General features: G+C 59.2%; 1 protein-coding gene across 1 annotated transcript in view; it reads right to left on the minus strand.

The window, feature by feature from the left end:
• The window catches only part of ABCA13 (ATP binding cassette subfamily A member 13), a 134519-nt gene extending 127240 nt beyond the window's left edge, over window positions 1-7279 (minus strand). The window contains exon 1 of the mRNA XM_054571313.1: window positions 7211-7279. Coding sequence (XP_054427288.1) covers window positions 7211-7279 — 69 coding nt within the window. The remainder of the gene's footprint in view (window positions 1-7210) is intronic.
• Window positions 7280-12716: the final 5437 nt, after the last annotated feature.

A 12716-nucleotide genomic window follows, 5' to 3' on the forward strand; every position in this document is an offset into this window, starting at 1 on the left:
ATAAAACGTTCGGTACAAGAAAACAATATTGTTAATGGAGGGAGGAGCTGCCGCGGAGGCCGCAGCGGCTGAGGGAGGAGGCGGCCACCAGGGCGAGTTTAGAGTATCAGGGAAGCAGGAGGGAAACGTGTCATCGGTCCGAGGCCCTGGCCCTGGGAACAAAGGGCTCCGCAGTCAGCGTGAAATCCCAGTGTGTCCTCCGGGGCCCGGTGTGCACCCGCCTCTCAGGAGAGGGGCCTTTCCCAGAGGATCATGAGGTTCGTGCTATAAAATACTGCGAGCAAAGTGGGAACTGGGTTCAAACAGGTGTGAGTCAGAGCCAAGGAGCAACCGTCGGCGGCACAATCGATCAGACCACGCGGTCCCGCGTGGGGGTCGCCCAGAGGCCCGCCCCTCAGAGCCCACACCCCCATCTTGGCAGGGCCTCGTACAGCCTTTCCGGGAGCGGCCGAGTTACCGTGGTGCCCAGAGGAAGACGTGGACAAACTCTCCCTTTATGCTTTTGTTCTTTTTTTAACCTTATGTTGAAAAACAATTGTTTTTCTTTAAACCTTCATTCACTAAACCCTCGTGGCACACCTGTGCTGTCCGGCTCTGGGCGGGAGACTCTGGGTGAGTTACAAAGGGGGGTGAGGGGTAGCTTCTCCTCTGGAGGGCTCCCAGGAGCCGAGCGAGCCACCCCGGCTCCACTGGGTGCTGGGAGAAAGCGCACGTGGGCACAGCCTTCCCGGAAGTCGGGCGAGCCTTGTGTTTCCACGTTGTGCAAGCGCAGACTCTTCGACCCAAAGACTCTAGTCCAATGGCCTTTTCCTAAGGAGATAAGTGGGAAAGTGCCCAAAACACATACAAAAAAGGGACTTCGGCAGTTTCCTGAGATAGTGAAGTCCCGTGCACACAGCAGAAAGGGGGCCGAGGTCACAAAAGACGAGAAGGTGAGGACACACGTGTCCAGGGACGGAACGCTCGGTCCACAGGGACGACCAGCCACCCACGGTGGCCGCAGTGAGCTCCCCATTCGCAGCGAGAGCCGTTCTAACCCAAACGCCACCTAGAATAATCTCTTAATTCAAAATGATTCTAAAACATAATTGGTGAGCAAATATCTTCTGAAAGCAGAGAAAATCATGCAGGCAAAAGAAGGGCTATGAAAGATGACCCTGCAAAGGACCAGAACATATTATACAGTGTCAACGCTTTAAAAACAGGTAACTGGGGCGGACCAGCAACGTAGATTGATGAGGTAGCATGCCAGGTCCAAAAACAGCCTCCACCACGTGTCAACATGTACAACAAAATAAGCTTTTGTACGTGAAGCAGGAAGAATGCGGCAGAGAAGCCGGGCTGCCTGAATTCAGTTTTTGTAACAGATAAGCTGAAGACGTCTGCAGCACTCAAAGGTGCGGTCCAAGTGGACGGGGGTCTAAACCAGGTTAAATTTAACTCTAGAAAAACTAGAGGAGAGTGGAATATGTTTCAAACCTATGGATGAGGGAGGTATAATTTCTGCAGTTCTGAAATTATAAAAGATATTCTTCAAAGAAAAGGCAAAGATATATTACAAGACTATTCTTTACCCATCTGTATAACTCATAAATCAAAAAGGAACAATAAAAATAAGGAAACAAACAAAAACAATAACTAACCGGGGGAATACTTTTAATACATGGAGCAAGGTCTTCATAACCAAAGAGCAAGAGAAAATCACCAGGCCTCTAATTATAAACTTGGAAAAGAATTGGATGAGCCATTTATACAAGAGGCAGTATTTTTTAATGCCCCTTCTCACACTCACCCCTCAAAATATAAAATTAAAGGCATCTTCACATGCCATTGCACATGTACTGAATTTGCAAAACAGACAACCACGAGTTCGGGGAGAACGTAACACGTGACTGCCCAACGTGTTCTGATAAGAAGCCGTGACAAGTAGCATGAACTAGAGACAAACGATGATTTGAGCTCCCTTGAAGCACAGCCATATTACTATCTGGAAATTATTCCCAGACCGTGATGCTGTGAGCAAGCCGTGCTCGGAAAGTTTATGCAACGTGCCTGCCAGCCGTCGGGGGCGCCAGTTCGGCACCAACAGGGATCCCCAGTCTGGGGTGCGGCGGCGAAGGGAGCTGTATTCAGTGCACACAGCTCAGTGGGGAGGCGGCGGGACTGTGGACCCCCAGGCTGTGAGGCGGCCCTCGGGAGGCGCCGCTCCGCTCGGCGCGGCTCCGCTCACACGAAGTGTCTTCGGTGTGTCGGCCCCAGCAGGGAACACGCGATTTCTGCTGCCCGTGGAAAGGAAAGTGCGCTCCCCGAGCCCGTGGGGAGCTGACTTTATAGAGAGACGGCCCTGCCCCTCATCCTGATTGGTCTGTTCTCATGCAAATAAGGACTCCAAATCCTCACAGTTTGATTGGTCAAAAAGTGCACCAATGGAGCTGCTCTGATTGGTCAATGGAGGTGCTGAGGTGCTGAAGTTATAGCTGCACAACTCCAATTGCATGGAATCTATTGGTTGAGATACAGTTCCCGGAAGTTAGTAAACAAATCTAAGATTCTGTGTCAGTGTCTTTATTTTTTACCTTTTTTATCCCTAAAACCAGTTACAGGTCATTATTCCTATAATCCCTTTACCAAGACTTCCAACATCAGTCTGTTAAAATAGTTAATATTGAACATGTGAACTTTTTTTCCTCTAATATAAAGCTATTCTGCTATTTTTTTAATACACAACAACTATAGTATCTCATCTGGACCCATATTTCAATCTTTTCCAGCCTGCCTATCAGAGAGGTCAGGCTCCTAACCTTCAACCGCCTGATTCCTGTTCACACCCTCAGGCCTTCCTAGCAAATCTGAGAGCACAGAGTTGATGACTTGTAATGATGCAAAACCAGCAAAAATCTGCCTCTAAAACCTAAACAATTTCACAAAAAAAAAAAAAAAGTTACTTGATTTCTGGGGCTTGGTATCTATAATTTTTTTTTGCAATTTCAGAAAAATACAGAAATCGTGGCCAGCATGTTCATTGTTTCCAAAGGAAATTATTCTTTAGCACCAAGGTAGGCTTCTGTGACCTGCATCCAGGAGCAGACTAAAACTTCAAAGAAATGTGAGGGGTTTTGTTCTGTAAAAGAAAAGCACACATACACACAAAAGCTCTGAGGTTCTGGTACCTGGAGCTCAGGCTGAGACTCTGCAGGAAGACGAAAGGGCGTCCCAGGTGGCGTTGGGGGGACCAGGCCCTGAGGTGGGGGGCCGGTGCGGAGCCTGACATGCGCCCTGCGTGGGGTGGGTTCGCCGGGGGTTCTCTAACGGGGGAGAGGGCGGGTTTGAACCCAGCTCGTGCTGAGCAGAGCGCCCAGCCGTGTGGAGCCTCGAGGGCTTCCTGGGAGCCGGGCCAGAGGGGGCCCCAGTGAGGACCCGAGTCTGTGTCTCCGAGTAGGCGTGCGCCGCCACACGTGGGCCCTCCGAGCGAGAAGGGGGCGGTTCTCGTGCGAGGAGCGTGTTCCTAGGATGGTGGTGGCCAGGAGGGCTTCCCTGCTTCCCTCGGCCCCTCCAACCCATCCATGGCTGTGAGAGGACATTGGTTTTGGGCAATGACGTCCCCCCATTAAACTCAGCCCCACCCCCGTTCACTGGCCCAAGTCCTCAGCAAAACTTCCCCAAACCCAAAATGCCTGCATCTCTGGAGAAAGGATAAGAGCCCCAATTCAACCGGGGGTGGGGACAGCGCGGCCACTGGGGCCAGACGCAGACAGAGGGGGAATGGGAACTTGCAGCCACCGGGCGGAGGGTGGTCACTGCCCAGTGGTGTCAGGCGCGGGCAGGGACTTGGGGGGGCCCTCCCCAGAGTCCAGGCCGCGAGTCAGCTTCTCTCCTCCATCTCAAACTCCAAACACGGCAGAACCAGAACTTGAACACCAGGTTTTATGGTATAGTTTTCCTTTAAAGTATTTTTTTCTTTTTTTCTTTTATTAATCTGTTAACTTAAAAAAACTACATTATTTTTTTTCTCTTACAATATTTTCTCTTTCTGTCGTTGTTGTTATACTGTTCAAAGGAGGAAGAACAAATCAGACTGATTAACTCCCGTACAGTTTAAGTGGAATATAAAAGGAATACACTAGAAAGGTGACAAGGTCGCTCAGACACTGTCCTCGGGACGCCCCGGGGGCGGGGGCACCGTCAGCGGGCATTGCCGCCCCCGCCCAGGCCACCGGACCCGCGGGCCCCAGAAGCCCAGGCCCGGACAGCCATCCCAGGGCAGCCCCCGCGGAAGAGCCGTTCTTCCTGCCTCAAGAGGCCCCTTCCGGCAGGGAGACCCCGGGAGGCCCCTGGGCGACCTGGGGGGCCTGTGTCGCCCATGCACGCGCCCCCGGCGGACGGCACAGTGGGACCCGACACGGGCCGGCCACACGCGCTTTCTGATGCCTGGGCCTCACCGTTCCGTGAGAAAGGAGCACAGAGCCAGGATTTCAGTTACGTAAAACCGCTGCATTCCGGGTGCCCGCTGGCAGGGAGGGCGAAGCAGCCGCAGGAGCAGGAGGGGGAGGGGACCTCGGACAGCCTTCGCGGCGTCCCTGCTGTGCCAACACAGAGGCGCCAAGAACGAGGGCTGCGCCAAGAGCTGGGGACAGGTTCCTCTATTTACTCTAATTTTTTCCAAGGATAGTGAGACTTGAAAAACCTGTAAAGCTAAGTATGAAGAAGTGTGATGAGTCCTCCCCATGCATCCGACGCTCTTCTGTTGTGCCCTGTTTGACATTTCCAGAACACAGTGTTTTTTAAGGGGACCAGGAGAATAAGATATAATAAAATGAAGAGGGTTTTAGAGTACATATAAAAGCAGACAAGGTTTTTTCCAATAGCGTACTTATCTTACAAAGGCTGCTCATTTCTTAGTCACTAAATAATCGCATATTTGTGGCCATTTAGGCCTCGGCCGGGTCGCTTCTCCCACGGCGCACGCCCCATTCCCGCAGTCAGGGAGCTAGTGAGCGAAGGCAGCGAATGTCAGATTGTCCCTGGAGAAGCCGAGGACGCTGGGAAAACGGGTCGCTCGGAAGACGGTCGGCCAGAGGGGCCTGGCCTGGGCGCTCCACGTCCAGGGCGCCCCCGGCTCCCCGCCGACCGGCCGAGCGGGCAGAGCCCGAGGCACCCCCCTGCGGGTCCTGCCCTCGCGCCACGTGCCCCGGGTCCGAGGCCACCGTCCCCACCGTCTCCAGCAAACAGGCCGTGCCCCCCCCCCGCCCGGGTGCCGGCACGGCGTCCAGGAAGATGACGCCCACGCACTCAGTCCTCACAGCCTGGTCCTCAGGGAGGGAAGCGGAGGGAAAGGGCGGAGCAAGGACAGCCCGCCGATCGCAGAAACGGCCGCGGGGCGGGAAGTCCAGCACCGGGCACAGCGTGCGGTGCCAGGCAGGCGCTAGGCCGACCCCTTCGCGAGACATTTAAATGTCTGACCGCTGTGCCGCGCCCCCTGCAACTCATAGGTCAACTGTAGTTGAGAAAATGAATTTTTAAAAAAAGAAACCTGCCTGCACAGCCAGCTCACGGGGGCTGAGCTGGGGGCGGGCTCGACCAGGGCAGGCGGCCCGGTCCAGGCGCCGAACCCCAGTCAGCGGTGCTTGTGCAAATGCCGCTGCCCGTGTGTGCGGGGACACCTGCAGGCGTGTCCCCCCGCCCCCCCGCCCCCCCGCCCCCGGGCTCACTGAGTGCGTCCCCATCCCGGGCTGCAGCTCGCAGAGGGCAGGGGTCAGGGCGCGCCCGGCAGCCGGCACGGCGCCCGGGAGCAATAAAGTTCCCCTCCCACCCTCCGCTCGCTCGCTCGCTCAACAAACACCCAGTGCTTGGCATGTGCCAGGCGCAGCTCTGGGGGCTGGAGATCACACTGGTGAACAAGTCGGAATGAACTCCCGTTCTCGTGGATCTGACAACTTCCGGGAGCTCCGAGGAGATCAACAGGGACGCCCACCTGCCGTGCGAGGTGGCAGACACTAAAGAAAAGACGAGGCAAAGGAGGACGGCGTGCGGAGCCACCGCTTAGACACGTGGCCATCGGAGAAGTGATCAAGGACAGGCCTCTGATGAGCGCGTTTATTCAGCATCAGGAGTAACCGCGAAAATGTTGAAACAAGGGAGGCGTCCCCCAGCGAAGGGCGGGCTGCGCCGTGCTGAGCTTCGCGTGGGCCGAGGGCCAAAAGCCGCAGGAGCCGCGCCCGGGAAGCAGGCGGCTGGCCTCCGCCTGCAACCGCCGCTCAGGGAAAGAGGCCAAGTGCCCCCCAGAGAAATGCCCCCCCGCACACCGACACCAGCGCTCCTGGGTCAGAGCATCAGACTCACTGGTCAGCTCCGGACCCTGAAACGCGGAGGGGTCCCGCTGGCGTCGTGCTGAGCCTGACGACCCTCCCGTGAGAAGGAAAGCACCTTTGGCACGGACCTCATTTTGAGGAGGAAAGAAAGACTATTTTGGATCTGAGGATTCAGCTGAGAGGAATTCAAAGTCAGCTACAGAATTTCTTCAAACGGAAGGACGGGGCAGCAGGAGACGCCGGTGCTCAGCGTGGACCTGAAGCCGGACGTGGCACAGACGCTATGAGGACCTGCCTCGGCAGGAAACGGCATTTTCAGGGGTTCGCTCCACGGCCGCAGCCTTGGGGATCAAGGCTGGTCCGTCGTCCCGTGCGCCATCGACCGCCGCGTGGTTAGAGCCCACGCTCACGGGTACCCCTGTGGCGTTGGCACACGTCTGGTCGGAGCCACCCCGTGCGCGCGGGACAGCGAGCCTGGCACTGCCGCTGGGGACCAGTTCCAAGAAGAGGCGCCTTAGCGCCAGTGACCCGACACGGAACAGGCGCACCGAGTCCCGTGCCTCGCGGCCGCCTCGGACACCAACGCTGCGGCCCCCGCTTTGGGGCGCCGCCCAGGACAGCCTGGCTGTCCGTTAACTGCACCCCTGTCCCTCCAACCAGCAGCCTCGACACTTTAGTTTTTCAAGACGCCCAAAAGCCGCAGCTGGAATCCCAGCTTTGTCTGGAGTTCTCCCCATCAGCCCTTCTCTGACAAGGCGCCAGCCCAGGGTTCAGCCGCTTTGGCCCTGAGGGCAGGTCCTCCCCTGCCCTGACCCAGCCCCCTGTTCCCTACAGGGTGGGGGCCGCCCCGGCAGGTGAGAGGTCCTGCCCTGAGGGCCCGGGCGCAGGTGGCGGTCACTCACCGGGTTCCTGAGTCTGCACAGCCAGTTCTTCCAGAGCAGGGCTCCCAGCTGGCGCCCGGCGGGCCCCATCTCGCCTCCCCTGGGTGGGGAAGCTCCAAGCCCGGTTTATACCTGTGGCCCCGCCAGGGCCCCTGTGCCTGGGCCAATCCCAACAAAAGGGAGCGAAGCAAACGGATTACCGGCCCCTGTGGGAGGCGGATCGGGTGTCATCCACCTGTCCACACGCCCCTCTGGTGAGAAGTCTCACCTTTCTCGCCAGCTCCCAGGGTTGGGAGGATGGGCTGAGGCTGGCGCGGCCCGGGGTGCGAGCTCACGCTCTCTAGGTCCTGAGCCCCGCTCCCTGGATGCTGGCGGGGAGATTCCCCCCGTCCCCTGGGCCCTGGGCGCTCCAGGCTGCGCAGAGGGTGGGTGGAAAGGCAAAGGGAGCCGTGTTGGTCTGTGTGGACGCAGGGAGTGGCTCAAGCTCAAGGTTGCTGTGCTCTCTCCCACCCCCAGACCCCTTCTCCACCATTTCCCCCAAAGTGCGGGGACCCACGGGCTGGGGGGCGCAGCAGGCTAGCAGGGGGCGGTGAGGAAGCGCAGCGACCGTCGCGGGTGAGGCTCTGGCTCAGCCCCTCTGCCGCCTCGGACTCCTCGCTGGCGGCCGGCAGCTGCGGCCCCCGGGTCCTGGGTGACTCCCGCGCGTGGTCATCTCTCCGTCAGCGTGTGGATGCCGCCAGATGCCGTCGCACCAGCATCCCCACGGCCCGCGGCCCCGGTTCCCGAGGCCCCAGCGGTGCTCAGACGGTGTCAGGCGACCCGAGCCTGCGGCCTTCCCTTCCAAACAGCGACTTCCGCAAGCCCGAGGCCCCGTCCCCGGCTTCTGCAGCAGGAAGCGGGCGCAGGCCTCGGCCGAGGGGGTGCCTCAACTACCCCCACACCCGTCCCTTCCCAGGACACCCTGGTCACATGTTACCCCACTCTGCGCGGCACGTGTTGCCGCAGGAGCATGACGGCCACTCCCCAGCCAGTGGGCCTGGAGCGCGCACCCCATGCGCGCACGGCTCGCCCCGTGCCCGCGCCCGGCCGCCTGGCGTCCCGCAGAGAGGCCTGTCCCGTCCTGAGTGCCGCCGCCCGGCTCCTTGGCAGGGACCGCGGGCAACGCCGCACAGCCTGGCAGACGGCTCTGGCTTTACAACCCCCGGGACTGGGGAAATGCCCAGGCGTGGGGTGCTCCTGCTTTACTGTTACAGCCGTTCGCATACACGTGCGGGGTTTTACCCACCAGAAACCAGCTCGGCTGCTGGCCAGACCTTGGACGCCCGGCCCCTAGAGCTGCGGGGACCTGCCTGACTCCTGGAGACCCTGCCTGCAGGAGTGAGTCGGCCGCCCCAGGGAGCGAACCCGCAGCTGACAGAGGGGCTCGGCCGCTGGGCTGGCACTCGGGCCCCTGCAGGGGAGGCGGGCGCTGGGCCGTGCCGCGGATCAGGCGGTTCCTGGACACTGAGGAAACCGTGGAGTCAGCAGACGGGTGTGTATGAAAGGATTCTGGGGCTGGCACTTCCTGGGGCTCGGCTGCGACGTTGGTGCTGCCCCAGGGGATGGCGGGTCACCGCCCGGGGGGGGGCCCGGTGCTCAGCAGGCTATCGAGGCCCCAGCCGCCAGCCTGTGCGCTGAGACATTGCGCACCGTTGGTCACACATCACAGGACCCCCACCACGGTGGCCCTTTGCTGCCCCTCCGCCCCTGCCGCTCACCTCGACCCTTTGAATTAGGGTTGGAGTCCTCGGGGAGGTGGCCAGGAGGCCAGCACACAGGGGACGCAGGGGGCCGAGTGCAGAGCAGGAAGGCCTGGGGGCCGCCTCCCTGCCCGCTGTGCCTGGGCCCCCGGGGTGAGTGGGCCGCGTCGGACGGGGCCGTCCGATGAGCGCGCCTCAAACTTGAACGTGGGAGATCGTCACACACAGTGGCTCGTCTCTCCGAAAGGCTATGCTGATGCCGTTTGAAAGTTACAGTGTAAATTCTTCAGAAATTTCGGGGAGCACTGCCTCTCGGTCTCTGTCCGAAAGCTTCATTAGCGTTAGGGGCAGTACGTGAGCCGAAACATTATGAAGAACTCACCCAACCCTTACCCTAAGGTTTCTTGTTGGATTTTAATTGATAAATCCTGAAAAATAAGAACCTCTGGGATGACTTAAGGAGCTCACTTTCTCAGAGCCTGAAATTCCGTGCTGCTAATTCCAATCATCTCTCATGAATCCGAATTAGTCTTATTTCTTGCTCTAACAGAAAACCGTAATTCCAGCTTGCAGCTAAAGCATGCATCTTCAACAGACAGTGAAAGGATAGGAACACGTGGTTTCCTCTTCTAAGGCTATCTGGTGCCTGCAGAGCCAGGAAAATTAAAGAAACCCTGAAAAATCGACTGACAGCCTCCCGAGAGGGAAGCAGCCGGAACCCCTGACCAGGCAGGAGGGCGGGGCTCTGCCTTCTGTCCCGCTGGACAGCCTGAGGCCGAGTCAGCTCGCAGGCTTCTTTCCCACTGAGCTGTGTTTCCCCAGGTGAGACATAAAATGCGATTTCTGTGCCCTTCCCAGCGGATAGCCCACTTCGAACGCGGAAGCAAAAGGCAGCAGGATCAGACACAAACCCCCGGCGAGCCCTAGGACTCGGGGTGGCCGGGCGGCGCCCTCCCCCCACGTTCATTCTGAGCTCTTTGGCTGCAACTGTTGGCCAGTCGCCTACAGTGGGTCCCAATTTCAATTTCAATTTCACAGGTGAAAAGGTCTAATGAGCTCCGGAGCACAAAGCCCGTTTACGCCTGCACGCGTTTCCGCAGCAGCAGCAGCAGTCCGGGTCCTGGGGAGCGACGGCCAGCGCGGCTCCGGGAGGGGCCGCGTGGGCAGCCGTCCCTCCCCTGCTCCTGGTCCGGGTCAAGCTGAGCCTGGGAGGCCATCTGCTTGCGGGGCCGAGGAGAGTCCTGGAGAGCAACGCGTCCACACGGGCAGCTCTCATTTTATTGTTTTGTATTTTATTAAGAGCCTTCGCCTTGAGCCTGTTTCTCTTCACACAAAGAACCAGAAAGACTGACCGATACGAATCTAAGTGTAAGATTCAGACAGATGCAAATGGCAAGATGACAAAGATCTTAAAACGAATAGGGAAAGAAGTTAAAGCATCGTTTTCAACATTAGCCCATGAAGTAAAAGAGCACACTTGAAACCCCACGGGTATTTTTGTTTGGTTTGGTTTTTTTTATTTATTTTTAGAGAGGAGAAGGGAGAAAGTAAGAGAGGGAGAGAAACAGCGATGTGGTTGTCTCTTGTGAGCCCCGTATGGGGGACCTGGCCCGCAACCCAGGCCTGTGCTCTGACTGGGAATCGAACCCGCGACCCTTTGGTTCGCAGGCTGGCGCTCAGTCCATTGAGCCACACAGGGCTCACAGGTGTATTTATGAGGACCAGTATTTCAGACTCCCATAAGCCATCATTTAACAGAGATTTTAAGGGGCTGAGCTGTGACCGTGACTCCTGAAAGTCACGGTCACAGGGCCTCAGCGAAGGTCCTACGTTCAGATGATATGATGCCCGTCAGACCCCAGGGGAGTTGTGTCTCCCCCTTAGCTGGTCTCAAGCTCCTGGTCCCGGCAGAGGCGGCTCTGGGCCGCAGGGGGGCCTCCCGAGTCCCCCTCGGGTGCCCAGGTCACCAGCTGCCACTTTCAGAGACGGCCTCCGCCAGGCCCCCTTGTCACATGTGCCTGCTGGCGGCAGCCCTCCGGCCCCAGGATGGACCCGAGCTCCCAGCCGGGAGGTCCTGTGGCGGGTCAGGGGACAGGAACGCAGCCCACAGCCCCGAGCTTCCCTGGGAGCTTTCTTCACTGGTAGCAGCCGGTGACTGTGCACAGTGGAGGCGGCAGCTTCCAGCCCCGACGGCGACTGCGGGAGGGCTAGTGCCCCTCGCCACCGTGGATGCCTCAGGCCAGAGCTGGGTCTTTCGAACGCCCTTTCTTAGGGACAGGGCTGGGGGGGAAGGCTTTATTCACAGTGGGTGCTCCCCCATCCCCACTCCCGAAGGGCCAGGTGTGAGTTTGCCTCTACAGCAAACGTGCTCCCCAGTCTGCAGCCTGGGGAGGGGGTGGGCCCTGACCGGACTCTTCCAGACTTTTCCACAGAGACTCAGCCCTCACTTGCCTTGCAGCCTGGGGCTCAGCGTCCTCACCTGCACGGCAAGGTCCTGAGAGGTCAGCACAACAAAGAGCTCCATCTGGCTGTTTGGAAAATCGCACCTGGCCCTCAGTGGAGTCTGATTAACAAAACATAGTTCCCGCGTCCCCAGCCAGGATCCCAGGTGACGTGCACCCGCCTCTGAGTCACAGCTTAGTGCGGGCCTTAGTGATGGAGGCCGAGCCGCTTGGATTCAGTCCCAGCATCTCTATTTCCAATGCCATTTATTAAAACGTGTCCTTGTTCCCTCTGCTGGGTCTGGGGGCATCGTTATCTGAGTGGCGGGACGGGACTGGAGGCGGGGGGAGGGGAGTCTGTGGGAGGTGGAAACCCCCCTCCAAATTCTGTCTGAGCCCCCAGCGCCACCTGTGAGCCCGGCTGGCTTCGCCTGCGATGTGGGAACGCCTTACACCCCCGCCCCGCCCCTTCCCCTCCCCCCAGTTACAAAGTGGAAGGGTCCAGCTGGACCGTGCGCTTGGGGCCGGTGCTCACACTGACCTCACGGGGGCAGCACCGGGACACAAGGTGCGGTGAGGCAGCTCACCCCGTCCCCCAACTCCCGCATGATTCATCCAGCAGAAGGGCCCAACCCTGTCCCTAATTCTCCCAACCGGAGGGGGAACCTTCCCCACGTCACATGACCCTGCTTGGGGGTCACTGTCGTCGGAGAGAGATGCCAAGTGGGGTGGCCATGTGGGACGAGGGCCGGCCATCGGGAGGAATCCAGGGAACACGTGTTTGGGGACTTTTCCGAGGTCATCGCAAGTCAGTTTAGCAACCAGATTAAACCCTACTGAGCTCTGCCGTCGCGACAGGCATGTGACTGTTGTTACTATTCCACCCGGACAAGCGGCTTGGTCCAGGGGGCGCTGCCTGCACGAGGTGCCCTCCCGCCCCAAGGTCCTCAGGCAGCTTCGCCCTCCTCAGGAATGTGGGAGGGGCCGCTGCCTCGGGAGCAGCAGGAGGGCGACGTGAGGCGCCCTCCCACTCGTGTCCAGCAGGGGGCAGCGCGGGCCCGTCCGGGCGCCCCAGCATCTGGGAAGGAAGCCCTGCAGCCCCGCTGGTTCCCTGTGCCCCGCCCAGAGGACTCAGAGACCCAGCCCCTCTGGCTGGGAGCAGCCGCCGCCTCAGTTTACAGGCCTGTAGCCTGTGTGTCCCTCCCTGCCCTGCCAGGGACCCCAGCAGCCACATGTGCCAGGAGGGGCACAAGGGGCTCCCCCAGGTCGGGATGGGGGGGCTGGAGGCCCCACGCACAGACCCCTCCCTCCAGGGCTCTTCCTCGGGGTCAGTCTCCTGTTCCAGCA

Source organism: Pteronotus mesoamericanus, unplaced genomic scaffold (assembly GCF_021234165.1).
Source record: "Pteronotus mesoamericanus isolate MK-2021 breed Mesoamerican mustached bat unplaced genomic scaffold, CSHL_Meso_final contig_220, whole genome shotgun sequence".
NCBI classification, from domain to species: domain Eukaryota; kingdom Metazoa; phylum Chordata; class Mammalia; order Chiroptera; family Mormoopidae; genus Pteronotus; species Pteronotus mesoamericanus.